The following is a 17,431-nucleotide window of genomic DNA, read 5'->3' as shown; positions in this document are numbered from 1 at the left end:
AAAGCACGCAATAAAAGAAGTTCAATACCAATAGCCGGGCCAGGCGCAACACTCGTATATGTCATTGTCATTCCCTCGCCTTCGACATTGGTAATCGCGTTCCTTCGCCCTCCACGCTGAGACACTCTTAAGCCCGGCACAAAGCGACTCGAAAAATTATTTCTGACGTCGACCGACGACGCGCCCTACATCTGACCCCGCGCGTCCTCCTAACATTGACCCCTCGAATCGCATACCGCTCCCTGAGGCTCTGCGACACTTTTTCCACGACAGCTTCGAAAGCGACCAAGAACAAGCACGAGGCGCAATGACTGTTCCACAGCTGAACGGCCACGGCCCCATTGAGACGCCACCGCGAGCTCCGTCGCCAGTGCACAAGTTTGGTACATTGGCTGTTCACGCAGGTTCGCCACACGACCCAGTGACCGGAGCTGTCATTGAGCCAATTTCGCTCAGCACAACCTTCGCACAAACCTCCGTTGGCAAGCCAGTCGGCGACCATGAGTATACACGATCGTCCAACCCGAATAGATGGAACTTCGAGACATCAATAGCAGCTCTGGAGAAGGCCAAGTACGCGCTAGCATTCGCATCCGGCTCAGCGACCACAGCAATCATTCTCCAAAGCCTCGCGGCAGGTAGCCATGTCGTGTCCGTCTCAGACGTATACGGTGGGACGCACCGCTACTTCACCAAAGTGGCCTCCGCACACGGCGTCCGCGTCACATTCTCCCCCAGCATCGAGCTCGACATTTCCGAACTAATCACACAAGAAACCAAACTGATCTGGATCGAAACACCCTCCAACCCCACCCTCTCCCTCGTCGACATCCGCGCCGTAGCAGCCATCGCCCACGAACATGGCATCATGGTCGTCGTCGACAATACCTTCATGTCACCCTACGTCCAAAACCCTCTCGAACACGGCGCCGATATCGTAGTCCACAGCGTAACAAAATACATCAATGGCCACTCAGACGTCCTCATGGGCGTGGCAGCCTACAACTCTGACGCTCTCCACGAGCGTCTGAAATTCCTGCAAAATGCCATTGGAGCTGTGCCCAGTCCATTTGACTGCTGGCTCGCGCACCGTGGAGCTAAGACACTCCACTTGCGAGCTCGCGAGGCGACCAAGAACGCCACAGCTGTCGCACAGGCTCTCGAGGCGAGCCCACATGTTCTTGCAGTCAACTATCCTGGGTTGGACAGCCATAAGCAGAGGAAAGTGGCGATCAAGCAACACCGAGAAGGCATGGGCGGTGGTATGCTGTCGTTCCGCATCAAGGGTGGGAACGAAGCTGCGAACAGATTCTGCGAGGCGACACAGATTTTCACGTTGGCGGAGAGTCTGGGTGGCGTGGAGAGTTTGGTAGAGGTCCCCGCGAGCATGACGCACATGGGAATTCCAAAGGAGCAGAGAGAAGCTGCGGGAGTGTTTGACGATCTCGTGCGGATTTCTTGCGGTGTAGAGGTGAGTACTGTCCTCCACATGCTATCGATCGGCTTGACTGTGTGCTAACTTGTATTTGCAGGACGCCGATGACTTGATTGCCGACGTCAAGCAAGCACTGGAAAAGGTGGTGATCGGTACAAAGGTGACGAACGGGGTGACAAACGGTCACTAGGAAGATGATGAATCGCTTAGACTTCTCAAAAAAGCAAGGCAAAAGCACAGAAAGACAATGGAGGCATCAGTATGCCATGCTTGACGACAAGAGCAACATAGCTCGGGAAGTGATACTCTACCCTCGCGGCAAGCCCGCGGGGTGCTCTTTCATTACGGCAGTCACATAATGCCGTTTGCATAGTGATAGGCGTTTCTAGCTGCAGACCATGCGGCATGACTTTCAGTCCTCCATATCCAAACCAAAGACTTGCTTCTTCACAGCAAGTTCTTCTTCCAGCGCCGCCAGCTTCTTCCTCTCGCGTTGTTGCAGCAGCTGATTCGACATGCTGTTGACTTTGTATTTTGCCCGCTCCACCTCACGTTCCAGATCAGCAACCTCTTCTAGCTGCTGAGCACGTTCTGCTGCCTTCGCTGCCGCATCTTCGTCCACAACGTCAGGAGAATCCTCATCCTCGTCCGATTCGTCTTCGTCGTCTGATTGCTCATCCTGCGTTTGTTCGGCGGCTGGAGTACCCACAGGAGTAGCATCGATGTCTGATTGCATGGCAGCAGCGGCCAGAGAAGCCCCTTGATCTGCAATAGGCGCAGGTGAGTCAGAAATCAGCTGCGATGCGTCGGCTTCGTCTTCATTCTCGTCGAACATAGCCTGCAATCCCGCTTCCAGATCTGGATCGCCCTCCTCCATATCGTCGTGCTCGACTGTTTCTATCGCGTCCTCGCCTTCCGCATCTTCATCTCCGAATTCGAATGAGTAGCCCCCGTTCTGTTGGTCTGCCTGCCCCATTTCCACATCCTCGTGTCGCTCTTGCTGCTGCTGTTGCTGGAGTTCTCCGATCCTCGCGCTTGTGACTGAGCCTCCCCGTTCCTCCCACTCCTTATCCGCCTGCAAAAGCCTGTTAACCTCTTCTTCGACATTCATGGCCTCGTTGTAGTTCAGCCTCTTCCGGAAGCGGCGTTTCCGAGCCCAATGCATAGGCGGCGTGATTCCGTGTGCGTATTGATAGTTCTCCTTGTTCACTTCTCTCGGAAGGGGCATCATCTTCACCTGCTCCTCTGTGTCGCATCTCCCGAGCACTAGTAGCATTTGTGCGATGTCTGCCACCTTCCACCAGCCCTTTTTATCAAAGCTCTTCATCGACTCGACGATGCACGGTAAATCGACCAATACTGCCCCGTACATCCTGCCTTGCACTTTGATGTAAGCGCGCCTGTAATTCCGCTCGAGGAACTTGATTGAGATCTCCGCATCACCACCGCTCGATGATGGTCCAATCCTGCCTTCGGCAATCGCATTCCTGATGTATTCGGCGTCTGGCCCAGGCTGCATGCGCAAAATCAATGCTTGCTGGACAGCGGGGTCCTTTTCGGTCTCGGAATCCTCAGAATCATATCCAACACCTTTCGGCCGCGGTGGCACCTTACCACGCGCGCGAATGTCGACCAGTCTCGGCTGAGTCTTCGTCTTCTTCTGCCCCAGCGTGATTTTCGGCGATGCTGAAGCCTCTGCTGCGGAACCTACTTGCCCTCCTAGTCCTCCCAATTTGAGGGAGATTTTCCGCTTGGCAGCCGGGGCGGCAGAGTCATCCTCTAGGGCGCGCTTCTTGCCTTTGGGCGCGCCATCCGTAGCCTTTTTGGTATATGCGCGCTTCTTCTTCTCCGCTGGTGCGCTCGCTGGTGGGTTGAGCGACGATGGTCCTGGTTCGATGGGAGTCGGAGGCTGCGAGAAGTTCAACTTCAATTTGATGCCGCCGCCGCCCGGGGTGCTCGCGCCAGGCGTCTGTGGTGTCTTGTCGCCGTCGCCGCTTCCACTGGCGCCGCCGCCCTGTTGTGCGGCCTTGGTGCCGGCTCCGATTTTCAGCTTCAGCATCTTGCTATTCACCGGTGGCAGTGTCTGCGAGGAGGTCCACCGGTGCGCGTTGGAATGGAGTCCGCATGCACGGTGTCACGCAGCGATGCGCGCAATGATGTCGAACGGTATGGCCAACGCGGCGGTCCGGCAAGTGGATAGAAAGGTGTGGCGGTGCAACGCGATTAGGAAGTTGGTGGTGATGCGCTGCTCCACAGCTTTGAGTTGCATGAGATGTCGCGGGCACTCTGCGGGCACGGGACCAGCCGAACCGAGCACGTGGAAAGGGAAGTCGAGGGATGTGAATGGTGAGTGCACCACGTAGGGCTGCCTCCTCCGAATGCTACTCTGCCGTGCTGCTCTCCTGATACACAACTCTCACACCACGCGCATCCTGCCGCCGCCTCGTCGGGAGCGTAAGCGACGCGCGAGCTCCACGACCGCACGGAGTCGCCAGAGGTGCAGCGCTGACCCATGCACTGTACGCCGGCGACCTTGCCTAGTGGCATTCCTCGACTGGGCGGAGCTGCTGCTGCCGCCAGACCCGCATGATCCTTCACCGAAACTCTCCAGCTCGCGGCCGCCTGTTTTGCTGGCCGTGAGGGCGCTGCTGCCGCGCAAAGAGCGGAGGGCGCTCGCGGTCGGCCTCGCAGCGCAATCTAACGTCTGTGCTTGGCGTCACCGCCATGACTGTGCTGCTCCGCTTCGTCTCCAGCATGCGTGAGTAAGCTCGGCCGGCCATGGTGTTGACGCCCGCGTCGCATCTGCTCTTAATGCCTTCATGCGCTGCTGCTGCCCAGTGTGCGTGCGATGTGATATATCCTCCTGACCACCGACGCACCACCTCCGGCCTGGGACTAGACATCCTTCTTCACTACTACACGGACCAGATCACCCCCATATCAGCTGAGGCGGCACCTGCGCTACTGAGCTCCACTTGGCTTGAATGGGCTTGAACGGGCAGCAAGCCATCGGGGAGTTATATCCTGTGCACTTCTGCCTACTTCACATATCTGCCTGAACCATATTCATCCCTCTTGACTCTGCCAATCCGTCAAGATGGGTTTCGACACCATGCGCTCCTTTGAGCGCTTTGTCGAGCATTCCATCCGTCGAAGCGCGGCCGACGACTCAGACACGCTCAAGCGACAGGACTCCTGCGTGTTCGAGAGCGAAGTAAAACAACAGCAGCAACAAGCTCAGCAAGAGTAGGTAGAACCAACTGGACATTTAAATGTTATACTGACCGCAATACAGCTCCTCACAAACCAAAAGGACAATGGTTCGATCACACAAACCATCTTCTCTCGCACCGGCAGTACCTGCATTTCAAGCTGCATTATCAAAATGGTCGCCTCCAGCTTCGCCAGGAACAGCATCACCAGCATCGTTGCAGACATCATCGAGACGCACTACTACATCACCAGCCAGGACGCCAAGTCAGATTGCCAATTCTCTCTTCGTCGCAGCATGTGCTGGTGACTTGCAAGCGATGCGATCCGCAATTAGCCAAGGCGCATCGGTCAACTCTTCCGTGCTAGTTCCGGGCGTTTTTGAGGCCTTCAAGCCTGCCAAGAGTGGTCATCTCTCACCTCTTGCCGGAGCCGCCTCGAATGGTCAGCTGGCTGCGGTGAAGTTCCTCATTGCGAGCGGCGCCGAAATCTCGCCATGCACTACGAGATCCGCCAGCAGCCCTCTCCACCAAGCGTGCCGAAGCAACAGCTTCAACATTGTGAGCCTACTGCTCGAACACGGAGCGGACGTGGACATCGACAATGCCTACAAGATCACACCGACTATGTACGCCTGCAAATATTCGAGCAAAGAGGTCATCTCACTATTACTACAACACCGGCCGAACCTGAGCAAAGTCTCCCACATAGGCTCCACAGCACTGAGCTGGGCAGTATTCTCAGGGCGGCCTGACGTTGCTGAGCTACTCCTGCGCGCCAAGGCAGACCCCAATCAGACGATGCCCGACGGAAGCACAGCGCTGCACTGTGCCATACTCACAGGGTCAGCGAGCATGGTCAAAGTCCTTCTGCGACATGGTGCTGACCCGTTCGTACGGAACGAAGCGTACGAAACACCTCTGCAAGTGGCACAGGCAAATGCTGGGAATGAACAAATAATCGCGATGCTCAAAACCGTCATCGCGATGTGGCAGCAGCGGCGATGAGACGGACCTCGACTTGTCGTTTTCGCGATTCAATATTGTATCTTTAGCGCGGCGTTTTCTGGGTTGGCTGGCAGTCTACGGAACACGGCATCATCTCGACCAGGAAGTGGTAGAAAGTGAGATCTATTGTACGATATAGGAGAAGCCGAGAGACATCTTCGGGTGAGGATTGAAGGACCGGGATGTATGGAATAGCGCAATGAACGAACTCATAGCTTTACGAACACGCCTATCACGGCCATCAAAAAGAGAAAAGATTAGTGACACTCGCTTCCCTTGTCGAAATTCTTACGAGCTTCTCAGAACAGACAGACGTGTCTGCCTCTTCATCAAGCCCAGAGAGCACAGCTCAGCCACAATGATCTGTTCAGCACACCATCTGCCGACCATCTGGATCCCTATCTTCGAATCTCGCACCTGCTAGCTAGCTTGCAACGGTGTCAGCAAATGGAAATAAGGGTCCTTATAGCTGTCGATCAAGTCGCCCTCTACCCTCTCTACCCTTGACAAGCCATTCACTGGCCGAGGAATGACTATGCATGCACCATCTCCTGAAAAGAGTAGTAACGACAATTCGCGTCAAGAAGATATCGTGAAACCATCTGCACACGCGAGCGAAACGGAGAAATTCGAGAAACTACTGTTCTGTCTAATAACAATCAAACAACCAGCGAGCAGACAGGGTACTATAGCTCAGGTACTAGTTCCGTCGATCGACAACAGGTAAATTCAAGCTTGTCTCACGATTGCTCGTACGGTCACAGTGGTGCTGCGCTTCCTCCAATGTGTCCAATTGACACTCATCAACAACGTTCGCATCGATCCATTCCTGCTGCCGTCAAAGGCTGTACGCAAGCACACAAGTGTGCTGCTGAGTTCGACCGACCATTTTCCTTTCTCGCAACGGAGGAAACAGAAAGACCAGGCGCTAGCCTGCTCCAGCTAGCTAGACTAGTTAGGGTCATCTTCCACACGCGAGCTTGCGAGAGAGCAAAAGTTTAAGCTTTCTCGTAGTCGCCGATTGTGGATTTTCCGGGCCGAGAAAGCGTAAAGAGGCGTGCAGAGGGACTGCGGAAGGTCATTCGTTGGTGTGCCAGGCGTGGTGTGGTAGGATGCGTTTGGATGGCCACGTGGAAGCGCCATGCAGGAGTGTGATGACTATGATGGTAATGAGGTGAGCTAATGGTGAGCTCTTCGGGGCGAGAAGTAGGAGGAGTGTTCGGCTAGTTGCTGTGGCTACGATGATTGCTACTGCTACTGCTTTTGACCTTGTTGGTGGCTTTGGGATAACATTGATGGGCCTAGACAACGTTAGGTGAGACGGCGCTAGGATATGAGAACTCGTTTGGGACACGTGAGGAAATTGTTCGCGTTGAGTATGTCATTTTCTCTTGTTCCCTCAACGTGCACTAACTCCATGATCATGTCCTCGAAGCAAGCTGATCGCCGTGTTTCATGAGGAAGCCATGTTCGGATGCGCCGTTGGCGGTGCTGATACTGAGCCATTCCTAGCACACCTCAACGCCCTTCTCATTCCCTCCAACTTGGCTTTCTCTTTCACAATTGCGTCTCTCGCCAAACGCCTCAGCATCTCCTTCCCGCTCCTCACATGCTCTTCTTGCCAGACAGCTAGCTCTGATGCAATCGTCTGCTGCGTATACCTCAGTTCGCTGCCGAGTGTCTCGAGCTCTGTCCGAGCTTTGGCGGCTTTGTCCCAAGCTTCCATTGCTACAGCCTTCTTTGCGTCTTCAAAGAGACCAATATTCGGCGTCCAGCGATTGGATCGAGATATGCTGTTTTTACTGCGATCTATTGTTCTCTGCGCTTGTTGCATGGATCCAATGAGGTACGCCGGCCGATTTGTGGCGAACTGAATGGCCGTTGCGGAAGAGTAGAAGGCGTGTAGATTGTAGTACAGACCTGCGAAAGGCGAGGCTTCGCTAGGTATGAGCAGTTTGCTGTACCGTGCAATGGCAGTGTGGTATTGATCAGGAAGGAAGGTCAATGTAGATAAAGCAGATGAAGCCAGGTTTTGCGCATCCGAAATGTCGTTGCTCAGCATGCGGTATTTGTTGGTCTCGCGGATGACCTTTTTCGTGGCGGACGCAACACCCTTGATTTGTTCCCTTGCATGTTCCACAAAGTTTTCGACTTCATGCGTGTCGGATATTGGCTCGAAATCGTCTTTGACGTTGTCTACGCGTGCTTCAGCTTTGCGCTTGCTCCGTTCCAGAAGCATTTCCGGATCAAGCTCTGGCACCAGAAAGAACTCCCACACAAGCTCATGTGTCGAAAAGGTGCCGTGAGTTAGAAGATTGCGGAAGAAGTTGTCCATCCTGATCTGTATATCCCTCAGAACTGTTCGGGAAGGTTTCGATGGGATTAAGAATGGCGAAGTCAGATTGAACTGCATCGGAATCCAGCTAGCTGGGCACTCGATCGTTAGCCACTTTGACAGATTTTCAAAGTCGGCGACTGTCCTGCGACAAGTAGTCACAGTAATGAGTCCATTCGCGTTCGGTGCACCAGATTTGAGCACCAGCCGTACAGTAGAATCCTCCACGAAGAAGGATCTGACTACAGTCGTAGTGCGCCCGTCCTTGCCTGGCGCCGAAGACAGTAGCTTCAGGTCGTCAATGCGATTCCTGATATCGTCATCCTTGGCCAGCTCGACAGCTGTAAGCCCACGAATGTCTTTCAAGGTCATGTCGACTCGTGGATCGCCAAAGAGTGCTCGCACCAAGTCTATGCGACCATATTTACTGGCAACCATCAGAGGTGTGAAGCGCTTGTCGTTGGCGGCATTAACATCAGAATCGCAATATCGGAGTAGCCGCATGGTGAGCTGCATATCATTCATGACGTGGATCAAGGTGTTCCCTTTCGCGTCTACATGGTCGTCCAGGTGCAGAGGCTCGCCGTCACCTTGTGTTTCGGTTGCGAACTTCAAGGCCTCCTCGACCATGTAGTGGTACTTCTCATGATCATAGGATCTGCACATCGCAAAGAGTGGTGTCTGTCCGTTCTTGTCTTTTAGCCGCCAGGGCAATTTTTTCCCAAAACGCTTTATCAGGTGAGGTTGGTGGAATAAATAATGAGCAACACATCGGCCCTTGTTGTCCTGTAGTCTAATGTATCCTCGCAGCTCTTCTTCTGACACATTGCTCTCCAGGTAGTGTATTAGTTCCTCTGTCACCCTTCCATTTCCAGATTGAATCGCTGCACTGAGAACAGTAGCGCCATCGTTGTTGGCATCTTGAAGGATGAAATCAGCACGGAAGTGTGCCGGCAGACTCAGTAAGAACCGCAAAGCATCATGCTTGCCAGCCTCAACTGCCATCATGAGCACTGAGTTGCCGTCGGCATCCTGAGTTTGCGCAATTTTGTCAACAGATAAGTCGCCTCCAACGTTATAACTAGCATCCGAATCAACACTCTTTTGTCGGGAGTGCGACCGAGAGGAGTACGCAGAGGATGCTGAGTGACTTCGTGGGAGAGATGCCATCGAAACGTGTTTCTTTGCTTTGCGTGGCGGGAGCTCGGGTGGGGGCGTTGGCGGTCTCTGGAAGGGGAAGACGTGCTGAAGAGAACCGTTCACTGCTGCAAACTCTGAAGCAGCGCCGTCAGACCTTGACCCTTCTATAGACTCGATCACATCAAGCGACGTATCAGCAGAATCGTCCTCTTCCGAATCCGACGAGAGCGCCGTCGGATAGCCGTCCGTGGTGTCGTTTTGCACTGGGAGGTTGTCAACCTGCAGTATAGTAGCCAAAGCTTTCACGTCCCCTGTTTTGACGGCTTGCCATAGAAGACGATTCTTCTTGCTGGCTTTCCTCAAAGTATTGGAGCTACTGGACAAGTGTGCCAATACTGCTTCCATGGTAGCTAGTGCATAGCCCTGTTCGCCGCATTCGACTTCATCAATGAAGATGAAGTAACGCATGTACAACAGGCGCGAGTGCAGGTGCCTTACGCCGCTGCGGATAATCACAATCAAAAGCATTGAGACGAGGACGTCGGCATTGATCGTCAAGGGACTAGCAGCCACAGTCGATAAAGTAGGATCTTCTGATGCAGAGCTATCGTTTCCATCGGGCGCGGTGATGACTTTTTGCGTCTCAAGCAGGATGTCCAACATCTCCTGTGGACTGCTTGCAACACCCATTTTCCTGAACAATTGAACTCCTTTGGTCAGCCGGATAGCAAGCGCTCGCTTTCCTTGCATCCCATCGTCGACAGGTATGCCAACCTGAGCAATATCGATGTCGGACATTTTGCGTATCTTTGATTCCAGGTCGGAATCGTCCGGTCGTCGGATGCTACATACGCGAGGGAAGAGATTCTGGTCGTGTACTTGCTCAGTCACATAGCGCTCAATCATGCGCTCGACAGCCGGCCCGGTAAGCTCAGTGCTCGCGCCCAAGATCGATAACTGCTGTTTGTCCACGTTTTGAAATAGGTCGATAGCTGCGACAATTGCTGTTTCCAATGCAGTGCGGAGCGTTTCCTCTTCGGGTTCCAGCTCGAGATAGGTAGGGTGGATAGTGCTTGTGCCTGATAGCGAGGACCTGAGTGAGGACACAGAATCACTGATGGATGGGCGCGATGTCTGCGAGCCGAACGAGGAGCTTCGAGACCTAGGCTTCGGTAGTGGCTTGTCGTTGGTCGCTATGAACTCCCGAATGATCTTCTCCAGTCCATTTTGCATCTGCCGCGATATCATGGGAAATTGAACCAGTAAATCCCCAAAGCCTTTGATCTCTTTCTTCTTCGGCGAAGGTGCCAATGTCGTAGATCCTGATGCGCTGGAGGTCCCCGAGGCTTCTGCCAGCACGCTTTTGCGCTCCTTGCTCGGCGCATCGCTGATTACAGCAGGCACTATCGGTGTCGCCTGATATGTGCCCATCAGAGGTCGGGAGATGAAGTACACCAACCACTGCTGCCCATCCGCGGCATCCGGATAGTAAATGGCATCGCTCAGCAGTTGCGCCTGATTGAGTGTCTTGAATCCCTTATTGCTGTATACAAAGCTATCTTTCACCACCACCGTACGTCCATTAATCGTGGTGTACTGTTTCGCCTTATTCTTGTTCTCTCGCGCATTTCCGCCGCCGCCGCCTCCGCTCAACGGTGGTCCTCCTCCTGGTACGCGCAGCACATGACTGGCTAAGAACTCCTCGGTGCCCGCTAGATCAGCATAGGTTGTATTGGTGTCGCGGTCCTTCGCTCGCAGTAGGACTTCGGTCGTGGGCACAAGCAGGATGTGATGGCCGATAGGCTGACATTGCGCAGGCAGTGCGCTTCGGAAGAAGGCCCGCACAAAAGGATTGAGTGGGTGCATGAGAGTTTACACTCATGCTGTCGTCGCCGCAGAGCGTTCTATCGACCGGAAGGGTAGTTTCCAAGTGGAGCAGGATGGCGCAGCGACGGCAGAGACGAAAGTGGTGCAAACGAGGACTGCGAGCTGCGGCGCTAGTGAAACCTAGTCTAATCGCGCATCGCATGTGACAGATAACCAGAGCTACAGCGGCTTGGTGCGAAAGTGGTCATGCCGGGCAAAAGATAGTAGTGATTCTGTGTTGAGACGGCATTGTGTCATTGCGATTCATTTGACGAGTTGGCATTCTTCATTTTGACCGACGTAGAGTCAAGGTCTTCATTCATCAACATGCATATAGTCTACTGCGGAGGCACAGTACAGCTTACCCAGCTGTCTATGACTTGGCAGCTCCAGCCTTGAATAGCAAGATGTCTCCATCCTCGACGACATAATCCTTACCCTTCGTCATCACTTTGCCCTGTGCTTTTACTTCCGCTTCGTTGCCCAGCTCCTTTAATGTTTTGAAGTTGTACACAATAGCCTGGATGAAGGTCTTCTCAAAATCGCCGTGAATCACACCAGCAGCACGAGGCGCCTTGGTGCCATTTCTGATCGTCCATTGCCGTACCTCATCAGTTCCAGTCGTGAAGAAAGAGCCAAGATCAAGCGCTTTGCGCATGGTGGTGATGATCTTGGGCAAGGCAGATTTGGTGCCTAGCTTCTTTGCCTCTTCATCTGCCTCTGCTACTGTATCAAATCTTGATAGACGCTCCTCGAAGGAAACCGAGATTGGAATGATAGGATCACCGGTTGCGTGCTCTTTGACCCATTCTGCAATCTTCGGCAGATGCTTGTTCTTCTGGCGAATGTAGTCTTTTTCACTCAGGTTGACAAGGAAGACCACAGGCTTCGCCGTCAAAAGGAACAGTGGGTTAATTGCCTCGACCTGCGCATCTCTTTGTCAGCTACTGTTCGATAGCAAGAGCTAGTCAAAACGATTGTGTGGTGCAAGCTTTGATCAGATCGGATTTCTTAACATGATGCCTCGAAAGCGTTGGGTGAGACTTCTAAGAGCTGGGATTATAGAGACGAATCTCTGGTTCATCATAGTTGGGGGCGCGGAGGATGGGAGGGAGAAGAATTGTGAACGAACCTCTTTCGGACTCCAGTCGCCCTTGCGAACGTCTTTGCCCGCCTTTAGGTGCTCGAGAACCTTCTCGACACATGCTTGCTCCTCCTTGAGCTTCTTCATTTCAAGTGACTGGCCACCACGGCGAGTCTGCTTAACGTAGTTCTCGTGTGCCTTCTCAACGAACTCAATGTCCTTGATCCGAAGCTCTTCAGCAATGATCTCGAGATCACGGATGGGGTCGACGTCGCCCTCCACGTGGATAATCTCGGCATCGTCGAAGCAACGCACGACCTGGAAACATGCATCGACAGCTCGAATGTGTGACAAGAAGGCGTTTCCGAGACCTGCGCCGGTCGATGCGCCACGTGTGAGACCGGCGATATCGTACACTGTCAGATCGGCAGGTACGCGCGACTTTGGCTTGTAATGGTCGACAAGCCAGTCGTAGCGCTCGTCAGGCACTATAACGCGCGCCTCCTCGGGGTCGATGGTGGCATATGGGAAGTTGGCTGGGTTACCCAATGGGCATTTTGTGATGGCTTGGAAGAATGTCGACTTTCCTACGTTTGCAAGACCAACCTGCGTCACTAGTCAGATCGATGTTCCCAGCGCACGCGCAGAGCACGCACAAATTCGCCGTACATACGATCCCACTCTTCAAGCTGTTGCCAGGTCGCCCAAGCAGGACCTTCTCCTGCTTCACTTCCTTCTTGGGAGGCATTTTCTTCTTTTTGCTCGCGTATGTCCGGACTTGTGTTTGTGTGTAGAGTGCGAGGACTCTCGGCGCAGATCGTGCTGAGCTGTTGAAAGCAGAACCGGCTGCGAGTGTTGAAGAAAAGAAGAGGATTCGTGAAAGCGAAGGGAGCGACACTTTGACAGTGTGCGCGACGACTGTGTCCTGTCGTCACAGTGGTGATGAGTTTGTGGTGTGGAGGTTGGAAGAAGTGTCTTTGTGAGAAATTCGCAAGAGCTTTCGAGTAAGGAGCGCGGGGGTTGCGGAAATTTGTGTGGCCTGAGGCTGGAGCATTTCGTCAAGTGTGGCTTGTGAACACATCCATGTCTACTGTCTGCTCACTTTCCGTGTCTAGTGTATATTTACTTCCGCTGTGCGCCTCGATGTGTGAATGCAACCCTCGGTACGTGTCTCGAGAGCCGATTGCACGCTGGTGATTCCTCCCTGGTCTACACTGCGTCGTAGCAAGCACAAATGCGCAGTATTCGAACATCTAATGCTGAGCTACCACGCCTGCCTCACCCGCTTGAGCCGAGATGCGCTTCTTGTAGTCCTTGACAGTACCGTCTGTGCAGATGTTAGTTGATGGTATATATGTATGTGTGGTTATGCGGCTTACCGAAATGCTCGACCGTTCCGTTGTCACACACCCAGAGACTGGTGCAGACGTTCTGAAGCATCGTCACATCTGGCAATGGATTAGCAGACTGATCCAAGAGTATGGAAATTTCAATGAAGAACTTACCGTGGCTGACCATCAACACGCCTCCTTGAAATTCACGTAATGCCGTGCTGAGAGCGTCCATCGCTTCGATATCAAGGTGATTGGAAGGCTCATCGAGTACCAGGATGTGTGGATTTTGCAGACCAATACACGCGAATGCCACTCTTGACTTTTGTCCTCCTGACAAGAGTCCCATCTTCTGCAATCCGGTCATGCCAGTAATGCCAAACGCTCCGAGATGGCGACGATACTCTTCATCTGACTTGCCAGGATACTTTGCGGCCATGAAGCCAACGGCACTGGCGTTGAGATCAAGGGCATCGACATGGTGCTGAGCGAAGAATCCAATGCGTAAGCGTGGATTCTGTGAGATCAATCCGGAAGTGGGTGAGAGTGCGCCAATGAGCAGCTTCAGCGCCGTTGTCTTGCCTGCACCGTTTGGTCCAACAATTCCAATACGTGAATCCAGCTGCACGTCCAGATCGACGTTCCTCAGCAATATTTTGTCTGGTGTATAGCCGAAAGTGACATTAGTCATTTGGATGATTGGCGGTGACAGCTTCTCCACCTCAGGGAACTTGAAGTGTACAGTGTAGACACTCTCTGGCGCTTCAAGCACGGGCATACGCTCCAACTTCTTGATACGAGATTGAGCTTCAGAAGATTTTGCAGCGTTGTAACGGAACTTGTCGATAAAAGCTTGCAGATGAGCACGTTCGGCCATCTGCTTCTCGTACTCTCGCTGTGCGGTCTTCCGCCTCTCCTCCTTGGTTGCATAGAAGGAGTCGAAGTTCGCGCCTTTGTAGTAGTCTAGGCGCTCTGAATGTTGGTGAATGATATCGGTAGCAACTTCGTTCAGGAAAGCCCTGTCGTGGGACACCACCAACACTGTGCTTGGATATCCTTGCAGATAGTTTGACAAGAACGTGATAGAAGGCACGTCCAACATGTTCGAAGGCTCGTCGAGCAGCAGAAGGTCGGGCTCGCAGAAGAGGGCTCGTGCCAGCGCCAGACGCATACGCCAACCACCAGAGAAAGTCTTGGTGGCGAATTGTTGCCTCTCGTGCGAGAATCCCAGACCAGCGAGAATGCTAGCCGCGCGAGATTCAGCTTTATCGGACTCCATTTCTGCGAGCTTGCCTTGGACATCGCTGAGCGTTATGTCTAGACCCTCGCGTTGCTTGTCTAGGCGCGCAGCATCGGTTGACGTATCCGCCATGGACGATCGCTCTGCTTCAAGTTCGGCAAGTTCTTTCGAAATCTTCTCCTGCTCCTTGAGCAGGTGTTTTCGCCACACATCGGCATCCAGCACGGCCTGCAGAGCGGGTGTGTCATCTCCAGTGATTTCTTGCTCGACGTGAAGGATAGAAATATGAGTTGGAATTCCAACCTCACGTTTACTCAGCGCTCTAAGCAATGTCGATTTACCAATACCATTCTGACCCACCAGACCGTATCTACGGCCATAGGCAAGAGTCAGGTTTGTGTCTGACAAGATACGCTTACCACCAATGGAGATGTCAATGCCATCGACCTTGATATCTTTGCTCTTGGATTGCGCATCTGAGCCCAGCTGCAGAGGATTCACAGCCATGAAGAATTCTTCGTATGACTGCTGCTCGTCTGGCTGGTCCAGCAGGCGGGAGGCCTCATACTCGACAGTCTTGAAGACTTTACGGTCTTGCTTCGCGCGCAATTTGCGCTCGGCTTTTTCGAGCTTCTTCTTGTCGACACGAGACTCCACCTTGCGAGTGTTTGCTGATTCCAGGTCGACAGTGCCACCTGTGAGACCGAGCGTAGATGACACGCCTCGTTGTGACGCTACTTGAATGGTTTGATCAAGCCTCTTGGCGGATGGCGCCTGCTGTCGCCTCTCACTGTTAACGCCATTTTGGCTATTGAGTCGGGACACAAACTTCTGGACCAAGTTCTGGACGGAGGTCTCGTTTTCATCAGAAAGATCTCCAGATGCAGATATCAGAAGCTGCGTTATCACTGCTGCGGCCTCCGCTAACGGATCGACCTCTGCACTGAACTGTCGAGCCGCGTGGTTCAGATAGCCAGCTGCATAATCGACCACGACCGAATCGATGTCCGGGAGCTGCTCCCGTATCTCAGACTGCATGGCAGTGGCGTCTTAGCACCTGTCGCCTATCGGACCTGACGTGTCGCTGGGCGTGAGCGCAAACAATAATTTCCGAGCTTGACCGGATGGCGCAGGAGGCAAGGTCAGTTTTTCATGTGAGTCTTTCAGAATTACCGTGCGCGCTTGCTGAACCAGCCGGTGAATTGCGATCTGTTGCTTCAGATCTCGATGCGGGGGTAGGGCTTGAGGCAGAGTTTGAGATGTTGGCAGTGGTGGTCAAAAGGTTGCTGAGCGTTGCCTGCAGGAAACGCTTTCTTCACGAAGTACTGGTACGCTTACCGCAGCTCACCTGCACCGAATGCACACGTGCATCGATCGAGCTTGCGGTCTTCATTATACATCAGCGACAATAATAATGTCAGAGTCTTCTGTCAACTTGCAAGACGTTGGTCGAGAAATGACACTTTCCTAATTTCTCACTGTAAGAACCTTGTTCTCACCTTGGGGAGCGCAAAGTTCGACGAGGCGCCATACATTTTGTGTGCGAGAGGGCATCAAAGCTCATCCCTGCAGCCGCTCCTTGCTGGCTTCAGCAGGCAATCCCACATTGCGCTATACGAAGAACATGTTGACGGGCATTAGCCGGCATACTACATAGTATTTTGTGCACTGCAAGCGTCTCGCGTTGATTGTAGAGCGGATCTATGTGTGACTTCCGTATCAGGAAGCAACGCGAATGCCGAGCGGTGGGCGATGTCACTCGCCCCGCGAGACGGATCTACTGCAAGGCACTCTGTCTAATAGTAGTAAGAGCAGGGATCCGAGCTATACACCTCAGCATTGTGTTTCGTACGAGCCACGAGAGTTGCACAGTTGCTGCTCCATGCTGTTGTTAGTACTCCTTACAGCTGGACCGGTGTCAACAGTTACACGCTGGAGTTTGACCAGGAACGCCTAATGTTCACACGGTGCTTCATCATGGCACCCCGTGCTATTGCTACGGGGTCACGCTGCGGCTCGTGCGACGTCGGCCGGCTGGCACCAAAGTACCCCATCGGATGGCGTTTTCTGTGCAGGATCGTGTTGACGATCCTAACGAGCTCCATCCGGTGCTTGGCGGGCAGCCGTTCCCAGCAGGCAGTGGAGGACGAGGTTATCGGTCCGTCATGCGCTGTCCATCTCGTGCTGCAGAACAATGCGGTGACGGCTGCAAGACAGACGCCTCCTGCGGTGCTGTCGTCCAAAGACCCGGTTGACGGCATTGAGTGCCTACCGCGACGGCAACCGCATCAGGCAGTCGGACTGGATCTGCAGGTGGCCGCGGCTGGGTCGTGTACCAAAGAATGGTCGATACGCCGTTTCGTGCCAGGATTCCCGCGTAAGAACGAGTTCCTTCGACGAGTGGATCGACCGCTTGTAGAGTTTGAGCCAGCAAAAGCAGGATAGCGGAAGATTTCGTGCGTAGACAACCTGCGTCCACGACTCCAGGGAGTGTGCATGTTGCGAGCGAGGCAGTCGGTGCTTGCGAGCCACTAATCTGGCGAGCTTGAGTCACAGCAGCGAGCGCCGCCATGGGGCGCAGGAAGTCACGGATGGCGTAGGCGAACTCAGGAAGGACGAGCAGTGATGTCGTTGCGCTCGAGATTTGGGCCTAGTTAGCATTGGCCGACTCCACGATCTTTCAGCTCTGGTGCAAGGGTTGTGCGCTGTTCCGCCGTCCGCAACAAGCACCCCCTCCTCATCGCATCCACTCTTTCGCCTCGTTCCTGCTTGGTCCCAGTCGC

At 53.6% G+C, this 17,431-nt stretch overlaps 6 protein-coding genes across 6 annotated transcripts; 2 read left to right on the top strand and 4 right to left on the bottom strand.

Moving 5' to 3' along the window:
* Nucleotides 1-307: 307 nt before the first annotated feature.
* CKM354_000375300 (cystathionine gamma-lyase CYS3) lies at nucleotides 308-1,625 on the top strand (the record flags this gene model as incomplete). The annotated part of the gene is made up of 2 exons (XM_044798968.1): nucleotides 308-1,471; nucleotides 1,533-1,625. 2 exons carry the CDS (start codon nucleotides 308-310, stop codon nucleotides 1,623-1,625), a joined length of 1,257 nt encoding a protein of 418 aa, XP_044654903.1.
* A 222-nt stretch (nucleotides 1,626-1,847) lies between these two features.
* CKM354_000375200 (uncharacterized protein) lies at nucleotides 1,848-3,494 on the bottom strand (the record flags this gene model as incomplete). The annotated part of the gene is made up of 1 exon (XM_044798967.1): nucleotides 1,848-3,494. The coding sequence occupies one exon, from the start codon at nucleotides 3,492-3,494 to the stop codon at nucleotides 1,848-1,850; it is 1,647 nt and encodes a 548-aa protein (XP_044654902.1).
* A 1,038-nt stretch (nucleotides 3,495-4,532) lies between these two features.
* Nucleotides 4,533-5,652, top strand: CKM354_000375100 (uncharacterized protein; the record flags this gene model as incomplete). The annotated part of the gene is made up of 2 exons (XM_044798966.1): nucleotides 4,533-4,681; nucleotides 4,731-5,652. 2 exons carry the CDS (start codon nucleotides 4,533-4,535, stop codon nucleotides 5,650-5,652), a joined length of 1,071 nt encoding a protein of 356 aa, XP_044654901.1.
* Nucleotides 5,653-7,105: 1,453 nt separating this feature from the next.
* Nucleotides 7,106-10,993, bottom strand: CKM354_000375000 (uncharacterized protein; the record flags this gene model as incomplete). The annotated part of the gene is made up of 1 exon (XM_044798965.1): nucleotides 7,106-10,993. The coding sequence occupies one exon, from the start codon at nucleotides 10,991-10,993 to the stop codon at nucleotides 7,106-7,108; it is 3,888 nt and encodes a 1,295-aa protein (XP_044654900.1).
* A 373-nt stretch (nucleotides 10,994-11,366) lies between these two features.
* CKM354_000374900 (Obg-like ATPase) lies at nucleotides 11,367-12,825 on the bottom strand (the record flags this gene model as incomplete). The annotated part of the gene is made up of 3 exons (XM_044798964.1): nucleotides 11,367-11,918; nucleotides 12,126-12,683; nucleotides 12,751-12,825. The coding sequence occupies 3 exons, from the start codon at nucleotides 12,823-12,825 to the stop codon at nucleotides 11,367-11,369; spliced, it is 1,185 nt and encodes a 394-aa protein (XP_044654899.1).
* A 505-nt stretch (nucleotides 12,826-13,330) lies between these two features.
* Nucleotides 13,331-15,686, bottom strand: CKM354_000374800 (uncharacterized protein; the record flags this gene model as incomplete). The annotated part of the gene is made up of 3 exons (XM_044798963.1): nucleotides 13,331-13,404; nucleotides 13,457-13,525; nucleotides 13,583-15,686. The coding sequence occupies 3 exons, from the start codon at nucleotides 15,684-15,686 to the stop codon at nucleotides 13,331-13,333; spliced, it is 2,247 nt and encodes a 748-aa protein (XP_044654898.1).
* Between the last annotated feature and the right edge of the window lie 1,745 nt (nucleotides 15,687-17,431).

The sequence above is a fragment of the Cercospora kikuchii genome, assembly GCF_019650295.1.
Source record: "Cercospora kikuchii DNA, contig_00002, whole genome shotgun sequence".
NCBI lineage: Eukaryota > Fungi > Ascomycota > Dothideomycetes > Mycosphaerellales > Mycosphaerellaceae > Cercospora > Cercospora kikuchii.
This window is presented reverse-complemented; position numbering and strand designations above follow the sequence as displayed.